Source organism: Ranitomeya variabilis, chromosome 4 (assembly GCF_051348905.1).
Source record: "Ranitomeya variabilis isolate aRanVar5 chromosome 4, aRanVar5.hap1, whole genome shotgun sequence".
In the NCBI taxonomy this organism is placed as follows: Eukaryota; Metazoa; Chordata; class Amphibia; order Anura; family Dendrobatidae; genus Ranitomeya; species Ranitomeya variabilis.
The window spans coordinates 141,293,287-141,309,523 of record NC_135235.1 but is presented as its reverse complement, the minus strand read 5'-3'; the positions used below and the strand labels follow the sequence as shown (position 1 = coordinate 141,309,523).

Genomic DNA, 16,237 nt, shown 5'->3' with positions numbered 1-16,237 from the left:
TTAGAAGGCTGGAATTCCTCATTAAATAGGAGCATTTATATACAAATGACACTGCCTCACTTTCCTGCCTGTCAGAACTGCAAACACGAGCCGACACGTTACAAACCCCTGGCTCTGAGGGACCTTTAAGCTCACACTGACCTACCTGTTAATGACATCTACAATCACAAGTCCAATGAGTGGAAGAGCACGGCTAGGAGCGTCTCCTTCCCCTACAGGCTGCCCGTCATTGCGGGGGCCAGCATGTGCTCGGCTTTTCTTATGCATCTCTACTGAAACGCATCTTTTTAAAGCATTATATCTGTATTTTGCAGAAACTGCTCCCCTTCCGCCAGAAAACAATTGTCCCCAGTGTGTCACAATTTTGTGAATAGCTAATTACACTTATTTTGTTAAGCTAGTTTCCGGTTACAGCAAATTCTAATTAATGCTAATTATGAGAAAGTCAACGGGGCCCCCGCTTCATGGCGCAAAGCGAGTCGCTCATAAAAGGATCTTTGAATTCAATGCTGCTGATATTATGTGCTGACATGGGGAGCTGGGAGCGTCCGCCAAATAGCAGCAGCTACAAGGGAACGCAGACATAATATCAGATGCAAAATTAGGCATATACTACATCCACCCAAAACTAGGACATGAGGCGAAGGGCAGAGCTGAAGCACATGGAAAGTCATGTGAAGGCAGAAAAGGTCAGATTTTTTTTTTCACAAAAATGTTTAGCCCCAAATATTTTATTTTCACAAGAGTAACAGGGAAAATTGAACCTCAAAATGTATTGTGCAATTTCTCCTGAGCACGCAGACACCCCATTTATGCACTTGACTTATAACTTCTGTTGTACTGCATGCACTTTTGCCTTTTACTTATATTTGATTCCTTTGAGACTGATTTCTGCATTTTCATAGTGCGCACTGTTGCATTTTGCTTCAGCATTTCTGCTGCATGCTTAGTAATTGGATCTTATTAGGACCCCTGTTGGGACTGCTCGATACATAGTTGCAGCTATTATGCTTACTAATTTTCTATATTGCACTATATATATATATAAAAAGTTCTTTTCTATACTAGTTTTGCATATGTTACTCCACTTGGATGAAATATTACTATGATCTCTAATCCCCCCCCATATATTCCTGCTTAGTTGTGTTACTCTGATGTGATATATGATAATATTCTGATTAAATACATTTATAAGAATTTCACACTCTGACGCTTCTCTGTGTTTTTCACCAATAGAATGGGTTATGTGTGGTAGTTTAACAATTGAGAGTTATTGTTCATTAATGGAGGATACCTGTTTTGGGGAGACTTAGTCTAATAGCTCTCAGTTGGAGGAGCAGACACCTAGTGACAGGCTCCTTTTAATAGACGTGTTCTTGCTTCTGGTGGAGAGATATTTAGCATCTTTCCTACAATTACCGCGCTTTGTGAGCCTTTACTATGGGATTAATATGCGCTGTCTGTTGTACCTGAACATGACATATTAGGAACAGATCGAGTAGACAAAAGTTTCCTAAAGACTGATAATTACTGCACTCGCTACAGCTTAGTTTCTGCCTAGTGAAGCAGTCCTGCAACTCCCACACGGCGCGCAGACACCCAATTATACCGTCTCCAAGTCATGCATTATTGATGCAGGCCGTCTTACAAAGACTGGCAGTGCCGTACACAAGTAGAAAAACTGTGCCAAAGAACAGAGAAACCATCTCAGCGGAAGTCTGCGAAACACAGGCACGGACAGAATGATTTCTCTGATGAATACGAGCTTCGGGTTAAAGCATTAACATCTATGCTGGGATTCTCAGGGCGGATTTCTTTTTAAGGTTCTTGCAACTGCTACAATTGAAAACTTCATTAATTATCCTGTACAACAGTGAAGTGCCATCAATCCCCCCCACAAACCCCCCAAACACTGAAATACTCCCTGCCTCTGCCCCAATCACACAGGGTAAGAGACGTCAGCCGGATGACAGTGGTGCCTTCTACAGGCTGCCACTAGATGTCACTATTGAACCAATAAACCAGAAAGAAGGCTGGAGAACGGAGACATAACGAGCGGAGACATAACGAGCCGCCTCATTCACTGGGATTCATTCTTCATGTCATCATACATACAATTTTTTCCTCTCTGTTAATAAATTGGCATCATGTTCCAATGTCAGAATGAGACTCATTAGCAGCACGGTCAAGTGTTTCAGGGGTTTACTCTGTGTGCAAAAACCTGGCCTTACTGGAAGCCACAAAGCCCTCAGGGACACAGTGAGGCAGATCAGACAAATATTATGACCCTACAGTAATACTGTCGCTACCAGGATCATTACACCCATCAGCCAGAACATTAAAACTACTGACAGGTGGACAAAGACCGTTGGTTATCCCATGACCAGTGCTAGGATCTGAGAGACTTTGACAAAGATCAATGGGTCAGAGCATCTCCAAACTGGCTGGTCGTGTGGCACGTTCCCGTTACAAGCCGGTTGTGCCTATAAGTGGTCCAAGGAAGGACAACTGGCTGAAATGTCAGGACGCCGGGGCTGACTGATGTGTGTGGGGAGCGAACTGGAGCCTGACTGGTTAGATAACGCAGAAGAGCTTCTGTAGCACCCCACCGGTGAAGAGGCGCCACAACACATGGCGTGTGTTACTACGAAGAGGCGCCACAACACATGGCGTGTGTTACTACGAAGAGGCGCCACAACACATGGCGTGTGTTATTACGAAGAGGCGCCACAACACATGGCGTGTGTTACTACGAAGACGCGCCACAACACATGGCATGTGTTACTACGAGGAGGCGCCACAACACATGGCGTGTGTTATTACGAAGAGGCGCCACAACACATGGCGTGTGTTACTACGAAGACGCGCCACAACACATGGCATGTGTTACTACGAGGAGGCGCCACAACACATGGCGTGTGTTATTACGAAGAGGCGCCACAACACATGGCGTGTGTTACTACGAAGAGGCGCCACAACACATGGCGTGTGTTACTACGAAGAGGCGCCACAACACATGGCGTGTGTTACTACGAAGAGGCGCCACAACACATGGCGTGTGTTACTACGAAGAGGCGCCACAACACATGGCGTGTGTTATTACGAAGAGGCGCCACAACACATGGCGTGTGTTACTACGAAGACGCGCCACAACACATGGCATGTGTTACTACGAGGAGGCGCCACAACACATGGCGTGTGTTACTACGAAGAGGCGCCACAACACATGGCGCGTGTTACTACGAAGAGGCGCCACAACACATGGCGTGTTTTATTACGAAGAGGCACCACAACACATGGCGTGTGTTACTACGAAGACGCGCCACAACACATGGCATGTGTTACTACGAGGAGGCGCCACAACACATGGCATGTGTTACTACGAAGAGGCGCCACAACACATGGCGTGTGTTACTACGAAGACGCGCCACAATACATGGCATGTGTTACTACGAGGAGGCGCCACAACACATGGCGTGTGTTACTACGAAGAGGCGCCACAACACATGGCGTGTGTTACTACGAAGACGCGCCACAACACATGGCATGTGTTACTACGAGGAGGCGCCACAACACATGGCATGTGTTACTACGAAGAGGCGCCACAACACATGGCGTGTGTTACTACGAAGACGCGCCACAACACATGGCATGTGTTACTACGAGGAGGCGCCACAACACATGGCGTGTGTTACTACGAAGAGGCGCCACAACACATGGCGCGTGTTACTACGAAGAGGCGCCACAACACATGGCGTGTTTTATTACGAAGAGGCGCCACAACACATGGCGTGTGTTACTACGAAACAGGTCCTTAAAAACGATTTCAGGGAATTAGGCTGCAAGCTGAAAGCAAGGACCTCCAACGTGGTATTTTCCAAAATACTGCCTGTACCACGTGCCATGCAAGAGAGGCAACGGGAGATTAGGGGGGTTAATAAGTGGCTCAAGAATTGGTGTAGAAAGGAGGGGTTTGGGTTCCTGAAGAACTGGGCTGCCTTCTCAGTTGGCCACAGGTTCTACACAAGGGATGGGCTGCACCTCAATGGGGAAGATGGAGCTGTGCTGGGGGAGAAAATGGCTAGAAGGTTGGAGGAGTGATAATACTAGGGAATGGGGGGAGGGTATAAGTGCAGATAGAGACTTGGGCACAAATAATGAAGTGGGGGGTGGGGTTAGATCAATTAATAATTTACGAAAGAATAGATGTACAGAGAGATACATAAAGTGCATGTATACTAATGCCAGAAGCCTTGCCAACAAAATGGAGGAATTAGAACTAATGTTGTTGGAGCATAATTATGACATGGTGGGGATATCTGAGACGTGGCTGGATGAGAGCCATCACTGGGCTGTTAACTTGCAGGGCTATAGCCTGTTCAGAAATGACCATACAGATAAGCGAGGGGGAGGGGTGTGTCTGTATGTAAAATAATCCTTAAAACCCATCCGGCGTGATAATATAGGTAAATCTAATGAAAATGTAGAGTCCCTGTGGGTGGAGATAAGGGGAGGGGGAAAAAAATAATAAATTACTGATAGGGGTTTGTTATAAATCTCCAAAAATAATGGAAGCAACAGAGAACATACTCGTAAAGCAAATAGATGAAGCTGCGACTCAAGGAGAAGTCATTATTATGGGGGACTTCAACTACCCTGAAATAGATTGGGGAACAGAAACCTGCAGTTCCAGCAAAGGTAATCGGTTTTTGACAACTATGAGAGACAATTACCTTTCACAACTGGTTCAGGACCCAACAAGAAGGGGGGCACTGCTAGACCTAATATTAACCAACAGGCCAGACCGCCTATCAAATATAAGGGTTGGGGGTCACTTGGGGAATAGTGACCACAAAATAATAAATTTTCATGTATCCTTCAATAAGATGTGTAGTAGAGGGGTGACAAGGACACTAAACTTCAGGAGGGCAAATTTCCAACGGATGAGAGATGATCTTGGTGCAATTAACTGGGACGATATCCTGAGACATAAAAATACACAAAGAAAATGGGAGACGTTTATTAGCATCCTGGATAGGACCTGTGCACAGTATATACCGTATGGGAATAAACATACTAGAAATAGGAGGAAACCAATATGGCTAAATAGAGCTGTAAGGGGCGCAATAAGTGACAAAAAGAAAGCATTTAGAGAATTAAAGGAAGTAGGTTGTGATTAGGCATTAAATAAATACAGAAAATTAAATAAATTCTGTAAAAAGCAAATCAAGGCAGCAAAAACTGAGACAGAGAGACTCATTGCCAGAAAGAGTAAAAATAATCCCAAAATATTCTTTAACTACGTAAATAGTAAGAAACTAAAAAATGATAGTGTTGGCCCCCTTAAAAATAGTCTGGGTGAAATGGTGGATGAGGAAAAAGCCAATATGCTAAATGACTTTTTTCATCAGTATTTACACAAGAAAATCCCATGGCAAACAATATGATCAGTGATAACAAAAATTCCCCATTGTCACCTGCTTAACCAAGCAGGAAGTACGTCGGCGTCTAAAAATCACTAAAATTGACAAATCTCCAGGCCCGGATGGGATACACCCCCGAGTACTAACAGCATTATTTTTAATCTTTAAAGAGTCCATAATAACAGGGTCTGTACCACAGGACTGGCGTATAGCAAATGTGGTGCCAATATTCAAAAAGGGGACAAAAACTGAACTCGGAAATTATAGGCCAGTAAGCTTAACCTCTACTGTGGGTAAAATCCTGGAGGGCATTCTAAGGGATGCTATACTGGAGTATCTGAAGAGGAATAACCTCATGACCCAGTATCAGCACGGGTTTACTAGGGACCGTTCATGTCAGACTAATCTGATCAATTTCTATGAAGAGGTAAGTTCCGGTCTGGACCAAGGGAACCCAGTGGACGTAGTATATATGGACTTTTCAAAAGCTTTTGATACGGTGCCACACAAAAGGTTGATACATAAAATGAGAATAATGGGGATAGGGGAAAATATGTGTAAGTGGGTTGAGAGCTGGCTCAGGGATAGGAAACAAAGGGTGGTTATTAAAGGAGCACACTCCGACTGGGTCACAGTTAGCAGTGTGGTACCACAGGGGTCAGTATTGGGCCCTCTTCTTTTTAACATATTTATTGATGACCTTGTAGGGGGCATACAGAGTGGAACTTCAATACTTGCAGATGACACTAAACTCTGCGGGGTAATCAATACAGAGGAGGACAATTTTATATTACATGATGATTTATGTAAACTAGAAGCTTGGGCTGATAAATGGCAAATGAGCTTTAATGGGGATAAATGTAAGGTCATGCACTTGGGCAGAAGTAATAAGATGTATAACTATGTGCTTAATTCTAAAACTCTGGGCAAAACCGTCAATGAAAAAGACCTGGGTGTATGGGTGGATGACAAACTCATATTCAGTGGCCAGTGTCAGGCAGCTGCTACAAAGGCAAATAAAATAATGGGATGTATTAAAAGAGGCATAGATGCTCATGAGGAGAACATAATTTTACCTCTATACAAGTCACTAGTTTGACCACACTTAGAATACTGTGTACATTTCTGGTCTCCGGTGTATAAGAAAGACATAGCTGAACTAGAGCGGGTGCAGAGAAGAGCGACCAAGGTTATTAGAGGACTGGGGGGTCTGCAATACCAAGATAGGTTATTACACTTGGGGCTATTTAGTTTGGAAAAACGAAGGCTAAGGGGTGATCTTATTTTAATATATAAATATATGAGGGGACAGTACAAAGACCTTTCTGATGATCTTTTTAATCATAGACCTGAGACAGGGACAAGGGGGCATCCTCTACGTCTGGAGGAAAGAAGGTTTAAGCATAATAACAGACGCAGATTCTTTACTGTAAGAGCACTATGTAGACGTGTGTAAATTAGGACAGCCGATAGCCAGAGATTCATACACACATCTCATAGATTGAATAACATCTTTAAGGGAACCCATAAGGTGCACCAAGGCCCCCAAACTGCCAGCATTACCCTTTGGAGCCCTACACTTCTACATCGCTGTCAGTGATATGCCTATCTCCCTAGTCCGGCGAGGCATCTATTCCCCCAGACTAGTCCGGCCTCCGGTGCTGTAATCATGCCCCTTCTATGTGATTAATAATTTAAAGCTCGGTTTGCCCCCAATGTGAAAGGAGTGTGTGACTTACCAAAAAAGGCTAAGGATATGCTAAAAGGTGCAAAAAAATGATCTACAAGCAAGACCACCAAGAGATGGTGTAAAGTGACATGGCAGTGCCTGATGGAACAAACCTTGTCTGCTGCGCTCGATGTACGGCTTCCTGGAAAAATAGGTTTGAAAAGTCAACTCCTCTGTTCCTTTATCAATGGGTGACCTGTCCTACAACACCTACCAGAAATCTGAAATAATTTCATAGATAAACTAATCCTTAACAGGAATGTCACCAATGCGATCCTAGTCTCAGAGCTGCATAAAGTGGTGGTACAGACCCCGATTCCAGTGATGTGTCACTTACTGGGCTGCTTACTGTAGTTTTGCCAAAATCAAAGCTTTTCAGCAGGAGATTATTATTAGAGGGCTAGTAAAGCTGCTACCATGTAGTTCTCCATAATCATGAGCTCTGTACTACCCCACCCCTCCACTGATTGGCAGATTTCTGCCTATACACAGGGTGGGGTTATACAGAGCTCAGCGTTCAGAGAACTGAACGATCTCCAGCAGGGAAAACTGTGATTTTATCAAAACTGTAGCAAACAGCCCAGTAAGTGACACATTGCTGGAGTCAGGTTCTCCGCCCCTACATCATGCTGCACTCAGAAGGAGCAAAAATCTGGTAACTGATTCCCTTTAATGATGTAAACTGTAAAATGAAAGACAAAAACTACACATTAATGGAGAATATAAAACTATTCTCCACCTACCAGGCTGTTCATTTCTGAGGAATCGTAGCTTCTGCAGGGATGGACGTTTCCGATCGGCTCCATCCCCTCTTCATCCCACATGTATGTGCCATCAGAGCTGTCAGATGGAGAAAGCTCCAGAGACGATGGATCTCGATAATCCATATCAGGGGAGATCCTGCGCTCTCTGTAAGGGCTGCCGCTCGCTTCCACTTCCTTTTGCACTGGAGAGGTTTAAGAGAGTGACAATCAGTGTAAGAAATGGACAGGAGCACAACAGTCAGGTCACATCTGCAGGACACGTACCAACTGGGCAGCCATGGGTAGCTTCAGTAGGCCCCAGCTGCCATCACAAGCCTTATGCACTCTGCGGTAACACCCACTGAGGATGTCGGGGCAGCTTAAATGCCAGTGTCTGTTATTCACAGCGTCATTTAAGGGGTTAAACACAAGATAGGAGTGCACTGTCACTGCTCCTGTTAGAGGCTGACGCCGGGTGGAGAGCAGGCTCAGCTCTTGAATCTGCTCCACACACCACAACCCAATGTATGATGGATATAGATCAGTCATGGGGAGACAACAAGATAAAAGAAGCCAAGACACAACCCCACATATCGCCCAATTCCTGGGCTTAGTTAGAATTGCATGGTGGGGCTGAATTATCACAATATTTTACATAACTTTGTGGAAAGTGAAGCAAAAACGCCACATAATCCCCCAAAATGTTAAAGAAAGTGTACAAGGAGGGCTTGGAGGCCTTTCCTGAAAAATATAATATTACAGGTTATGGGCACTAGATTGTGAGGAGACGTTGATCCAGGGAACTAGTCTGATGGACAGAGTTGGAGCTGGGAATGATTTTTCCAATAATACGGGGCAATTAGCATCAACCTCATGGAGTTTTTGCCTTTTTATGGATCATGTTAGGGTATAGGTTTAACTCCATAGCCTTGTGCCTTCTTCCAATGAAACCTCTGAAAAATGCCTCCATTTGTAAAGGAACTGATTACTTTCTGCAATTTGTGGTACTGGTTTGGGAGAGAAACGGCCATGTTCTTATAATCCTGCCCAATCCCTTAGAGTACAGATAAGATCTTACAAAAGTGACTTAAAGGGTTTTTCCAGGCTTGACACAAAAGTCTGCAGACACTATGCGATTCCTGGTATTGGCAGTGTGAATGGTCATTAAACAACGTGATTTCCATATCTGCAGTCTAGTGCCGACTAGACGTATCTTTTATCTCTTTTAATTCACTTCTGTTCATAGAGGCCAAGCACGTCTAGTTGGCATGTGACCGCAGGTATGTGAACTGTGAATGACCACACTTTCATCTGCAATACTAGGGAAACCGGACAGGGTGTACACCGTTACATAGACTGACTGCAGACTTTTGGGTCAAACCTGGACAGCCCCTTTAACTGTACATGTAGACTGTAAAATAATGCAAAGTCAAGCTCCACTTATAAGGCGTTTTCCCATTTTCGGGGCACCCTTGTTCACTGGCTGCAGTTTACTTTAAAAAACAGAAACTGTGCTTTAGTCTGTGTGAGTCAATGGCCCAAGATGCTCAGAGCCGCTGAGCTCACTGATTGGCTGCAGCATTGTCAACGTAATATCAGCGCTGCAGACAATAACAGACACCGTGAGCCGCGGCGGAGACTCAGTGTCGGACCTAGGGAGGGTGAATAAAGCACAGTGGAGGTTTTTCTTTAAGCAAATGCAACTGTGGACAGGGGTTTACAGACACTGGAAAACTCCTTTAAGAGTATGTGCACACAACGTCTTTCTGGTAGATTCCTCTGCGGAAACCGCCTGAAAACACTCAAAAGAATGAAGATATGCATTTCTACATAAAACGACATTCTGAGCATATGTTTAGGCTTTTGAATGTCAACCTCATCAGGTTTCCAAGACACCAAGCAGCTAAAAGAAGTGACCACCCCATTCTTCTGGCATATTCCGGTCAGAAGGTGGGAAAGCCCAAACTACTTCCCCGACTCATTTTGACATTGATTAAAAATGCTAGTGGTTTCTTCATTATTCAAAGAAAAAAAAAAAAAACACATCACAAAAACCAAAGGAAAATCCAAAAACGCATGTATGAAAAAAACATCCTAAAGATGCTCAGGAAATGACCTTAAAAAACAACACAAAAACACCATATTTTCCTGAGGTTTCTTCTGCTTGAAACATTCAGCAGGTTTAAAATTCATCATGTGCACATAGTCCAACAAGCTATCGGAAGCCACTTGGCAAATACATTTTTTTTTTAATTTTCAAAAATACAGGAACAATAAGAAAAAAAAAACGTACCTGAAATATTCACACCTATCCATCCTTCTGAATCACGCTCGTTCTTGTCCTGAGATAATTGCTCCGAAGGTTTTTCCGGCACTTTGCTCTCAGACGCTACAAGAACAGTCTTATTGCCATCTTCCAAATCTATGAAATCATCGCTAAAATCTTCGCTGAGGTCATTTTTGTCAGATGACGACAAAGAAGAAATAGAGAGGTCGTCCACATCCTCAATGTAATAACTATCCTTACAATTCAGTTTATCCAAGTTCTCACCAGAGGAATAATGACCGATATCCAAATCTTCCACCTCCTTGTCCTGTATATCGGTGGTTTTGTTAGACAGTGGGTGGATTTTGTCCATTACGGGGGCAGTAGGAGGGCCTTTTTTGTCACTAAAGATGTTTTCCCTGTTGGAATAGAATAGTTTGGTTTTTTGTAGAGATGGACGGTTCATCCTGTAGCCCAATGGAGCAATTTCAGTAGGACCATTTGATAGGCTAGGTTTCTTTAGACCAAGAGAAGACCCTACAGAATACGTCTTGGCAAAACTAGATCTTACTTGTGGGTCATCACCGTTAGAAAGCCCATATTGCTTAACAGTCCTTGTGAGGGCGTTCTGCCTCAAAACTGTTTGCATGGGGATATGTTGTGACTGGTAAGGCCTTGTTGGATCTACTTCCCTATTAAATGAATGAGACCTGGTCAATGATGCATCTGGAAGCAAAGGATTCTGAACCGAATGGGAAAAACTCTGTGATCTTCTAACATTGGAGAAAGGTTTATTCTCAGTCGACAATGATTTACTTGGAAAGTGTCTACTTGTTGCAGAATTAGCTCTAGGTCTATGTAAACCTGTCGGGGGCTTGTTTGTGTAAAAACCATTAACCTGAGTTTTACAGCTATTGAGCCCAGAGTAGGGGAGCCTTCCAAACTGCATCCCTTTCAGGAACTTATTAGAATTCGACAGTAAGTTTTCATTGGGGTCCTCCTTGCGTGACAACAACATGTTGCTTTGCTTCCTGGGTTTTTGGGGGTCTTTTTCCACTGCTATCTGGGACTGAGGAATCCTTTTTTCAGTGACAGCATTTGGAAGTTCTCTAGAAATCTGGCCATTCTGTTGACACTTTAGTTTCCTCCAGCTGAATGAAAATTCTGGTGTCCGCTCATGGCCACTGTGCTTCTCTCCCACAAGGTGCGGTTTACTCAACAAAGTAGTATGTGTGCCATTGGGAACCCGCTGGATAAAGCTTCCTGAGGACTTGGGTCCACCAAATTTAGGTACTTTTGAACCTAAAGAGGCTCGGACCTGTAATTTTTCTTCCATGAGAGGACAGGTGCCTTCAGATTACGGTTAGATCTAAAAAAAAAAAAAAAAGAGAAGAGTTTTACCACCATAAACGATTCAAGAATAATTATACTATCTCTATTTACCATCCTATATACACAGCTTGACGTCTAATAAAACTAAAGCTGCAGTTACGCTGGCCAATGGTGGCCAATAATCCACCGCCGATCATCTACAAGCAACCCGATCTGCAGTCATGTAATGGCCAGTTTAGACAGGCCCACCGCAGTTCCATGTGCACAGAACGATCGTTAGTACACCTGTCATTGTCATAGTTCTCCTCTTTACATAAGATCGAGAACGATCATTTCCCCAAATTAACAAGCAAAAGCAAACAATCGGCAAATGATTTGTCCTAGGAATGCTCATTCCCAATTATTGGCCAGTGTAAATGCAACGTAAGCAGTTCCAACCACAGCATATTATCGGACAGCTAGATGGTTGTGCACATATGCCTCAAAGCTCTTTCACACAGGCCGATGCATGGCATAATGAACCTTTCTGATCACTGGCCCAGTAAACTTGCCCAGCACCAGCCGATAAAAAGTAAACACCTGGCTGGCGGAAGCAGACCCCGTCATGTGAACAGGCGTGCGGTGCAGATCGTTATCCTAACTGTATGGGGACAGATGATCGGTCTTGCCTACACAGTGGACACATTCACTATGACGTACAAAAATAAGTTGCCAACTACTTTCTATACCATCAATTGGAGTTAATCTAGATAGCATCCCTGTTGGTGTAAAAACCTAAAAGTAGTGAAAAAAATGGACCAACTAGTCTCACACCGCAAATATTCCTGCCATTTATCAGAGCACTAAAAAACGGACGACACAAAAATCAAATAGCCAAGCAGATACCCTGCATATTACTGGTCAAAGAGCTAAAAACGCTTTACTTTTCTAGGCACCTGCTAAACACATAATATATTGAATTTTACTGTGAAATTTGCACCAGAACGATAATGCGCCATTTTCAGCATATCCACCCCAGGTTCTTACAAAATAATTTTACTGTTTGATGAAAACAACAACTGTAGCAGAGCTGGATAGGATCACAAAGCTATAGAAGAATTCCCTTTTTTAGATATCCCTATAAATTCATAGCTCAGCAGTAATGCAGATAATCTCGCTTAGATCACTAGCTTTTCCACTTTATGATTTAGAAAAGTTATTGATTAATCACTATGCTTACAAAAGCAGATTCAGAAAGTCAAATATTACTAGATAAGTGTTGCTGAATCTGCACGTCTTTAAAGGGGAAAGTAAACCTCAAACACAAGCAGAGCAAGGCACAACCGCTGAGCTCAGTGATTGGCTGCAGTGGTGACGTGCGCTGTCAATACCTGCTGCAGTTAAAGCACATAGACACGCAGCAGCGAGGAGCCAGCAATGATCCCTGGGAGGGCGAAAACCTTCTCTGTCTCCCCCATTTTTGACAACCAGCCTTGCTAAAGCTCACAGCTGGGGGCTGGTATTCTCAAGCTGGTAAGGAGCCATTGATACAGACCCCCCCAGGCTAAAAATAGCAGCACGCAGCTGCCCAAAAAAGGCATTTTGCCTGGCTCTTCCCACTTGCCCTGTAACGGTGGCAAGCGGGGTAATGAGGGATTAATGTCACCTTGCTATTGTAAGGTGACATTAAGCTGGCTTAGTAATGGAGATGCGTCAATAAGACAACTATCCATTACTAAACCTATAGCAATTAAAGGGTTAAATAAACACACACACACGCAGAAAAAAGTATTTTAATGAAATAAAACACCACACAGTTTTGACCATATTTTTTTTTGTCCTGCCAGTCCAAAGCGAAGCCAACGATCTTCTGTAATAAAAACAAAATAAAAAAGCAAAAGTATACTCCCTGATCCGTCGTAGTCCGATATACCGAGCGTCCCACGCAGTATCTGGGGGAGATAAAGCTTACAACCAGGAGCGATGCTAATGCGACTGCTCCCGGCTGTAAGCGACTGGGGAATGAATGAGGCGCAGCGGGTGCAGGCTTAGTAACTAGCGGTGACGTCAATGAGCCTGCGCTGCCTCACAGCCTGACCTGCCTCACTGCCTGACCTGAGGTAACCTCGGGACCGTGCGAAAATGCCAGGGAAGAGGACGCCACAGGTAATGTGTCTATTGTATTCTATCTATCTATTCTATCTATTCATTCTATCTATCTACAGGAAGTTGTTGTTTTTTCTCTGTGTGCACTCAACTTTATTGGTATGAACAAAGAAAAAAACGCACCAAAAACGTGGCAAAAAAACACCAAAAACGCACCTAAAACTGCGTTTTTGGCACAGCTTCTTTCCTGCCAAGATGATCAGGTTTTGCTGCAGAAAAAAACGCAGCAAAAACGCCCTGTGTGAACTTACCCCAACACTGTCTTTTTTTTGTTGTTATTTCAGGCATGTAAGGGTGGTTGAGGTCCCCTTTCCTTAAAGTTAAAAACTCCTTTAATATTTAAACTGCATTCCCTCTCCTGGTTGTATGAAGAGCATTAGAGATCTTCATTTTTTCTATACTGTAATTGAGTTTACAAGCAGTTAAATACCGCGGGGCCACTGGCATATATCGGCACTGATGTGCAAGCTTCCAAAAACATGTAGGGGGAAAGGGAGGAACTCAATAAATAGCGGCACAACAGCAGCTCATGTGTGTCTGCTCCACTGACCTTGTGGGCAGAGAATCAATATCACAACCCAGAGAAAAGTCAAGATTAATAATGGACAGATGAGTGCACTTGTAGTCACACTATATAGAGGCGGTGGGACAACGCGTACAGAAGGAATCCTAAATTTGTGACTGGAAAATATTTAATCACATCTAACAAATGCTCAAATAAAATGAATACAAAAGCAAATGGGCGCAGAGGGCCTGCCAAAGAGACCCCCAAACGAGCTGGAAAGTCCTGTAAGGGAAGACCTATCATTTATTTATTTACAGTTAAAACAGCACGTTAGCTATTTTAATTAATCCTATCAGTAGTTCCCCAATATATATTTATTCTGCCAGTATGCCTATCACGGGGTTACCGCAACGGAGCGGTGCCAAAAGACCGCAGAGTCTGGTGGCTCCTACTCCGGCACTGAGAGGCTATGTGCACACGGTGCGGATTTTGCTGCGAATCCACAGCGGATTGGCCACTGTGGATTCACAGCTGTTTTCCCTGAGTTTACAGTACCATGTAAACCTATGGAAAACAAAATCCGCAGTGCACATGCTGTGGAGAAAAACACGCAGAAACACGGTGTTGTTTATTCCACAGCATGTCAATTCTTTGTACGGATTCCGCAGCAGGTTACACATGCTCCATAATAGGAATCCGCAGGTGTAAAACTGCAGGTGAAATCAGCACAAAAAACACGGGAAAAAAAAAACGTGGTAAATCCGCGGTAATTCCACAATGCGGATTTCCTGCGGATTTACCAAAATCAGTGCGGAAAAATCCGCACACCTTTCCACAACATGTGCACATAGCCAAAAGAAACACTTCTCTGGTTTATTAAATGTGTTTATTTCTTTCAGCAGAACAGGGGTTAATCGACCATGTTGGAAATTTCTGTGTTCAGCTGTGCTTGGTAAGCCACTCCTTTTCCCTATAAACTCTGGGCTCTATTACCTAGTCCTTGTCAGAGTTAGCACTTGCTGCATGACAATAGGAGGGAGAGAAGTTGGTATGAGAAGGAGTGCTGGAGGAGTTAGAAGAGACTGTTGCTTGGTTTGTACGCTTGATAATCCCTTATCCTTGCCTGTTTTGCTTTCTTCCCCATCCTGCACACCCTGGTGGATTCCTCTGTTATAATATTTTGTGTGTTTCAAGTTTTCAGTTTACCCTTGTCTTTGTTGCCCCATTTGTCGTGTTGGTGTACTACTGCACACAGTAGCGCCCCTTTTACCTGGGTGGGGGAAAAGGACAGACAAAGGGCTAACTTAGGAGATAAGGCGAGGACGGAGGCCCCCGCGTCTTCGCCATCTGAAGTATCCCGGGGAACAGGGCAAGCTAGGGCGCCCCCTAGGGCTAGGGCCAGGAAAGGAGCCCCTGGTTCCAGGTCATTCGACAGTTGAGTAGGTTACAACTCCCTTATTTAGGACGTCAGTGGATCTTGGTCTGCCACACTCTGGTCATGAGACTTGTGGCCAGTCCATGAATTGCAGTCCTTGATCAGACTGAGGTCAATGGACATCTGAATGAGCCCTGATGGTATGTGCTCACGATCCGGAATAGCAGCATTTTGGATGCAGCTCACCTGCGCTGCGCCCAAACAGCTGCATTCTAGGTTATAAGCAGAGTGGATGGGATTTATAAAAATCCCATACAAGCTTAAATTGGTGTAATGGCATCAACATTCTGTGTAGTGCTATATCAATGAATGCAGGTAATCTAAGCTGCAGAGTCTATTTTGTAAGCAGCATGAGTGCTGGGGACAACGTGCATGTGGCTATATGACAATAAGATATACATGGTATATGTCATAGGGATTGCCCGCAGGCTATTTCCAGTAATGCGCATCAAATAGGACCCTTAATAGACTATACCAGTATGGCATAGAGGTGCGAGTGTGGCGATGAATTGTCCTCCATGACGTGTAATGTGTAATTATTTATCACAAGTATATCTCCCCACCCATACCTTTTAATGTATTTGACTCAATAAAGTTGTATATTTTTTTAACTACACAATTGGATTTGCATCCTCGGTTCTTTCTTCCTCTTTTGCATG

At 43.8% G+C, this 16,237-nt stretch overlaps 1 protein-coding gene across 3 annotated transcripts in view; it reads right to left on the bottom strand.

Moving 5' to 3' along the window:
* Nucleotides 1-16,237, bottom strand: part of CCSER2 (coiled-coil serine rich protein 2) — a 223,712-nt gene that overhangs the window by 138,401 nt on the left and 69,074 nt on the right. For all 3 annotated transcript variants that reach the window (XM_077259307.1, XM_077259308.1, XM_077259309.1), the window contains exons 2-3: nt 10,189-11,530; nt 7,896-8,098 (exon numbers count right to left, since the gene is read on the bottom strand). In XM_077259307.1, coding sequence (XP_077115422.1) covers nt 7,896-8,098; nt 10,189-11,497 — 1,512 coding nt within the window. In that variant the 5' untranslated portion in view covers nt 11,498-11,530. The remainder of the gene's footprint in view (nt 1-7,895; nt 8,099-10,188; nt 11,531-16,237) is intronic.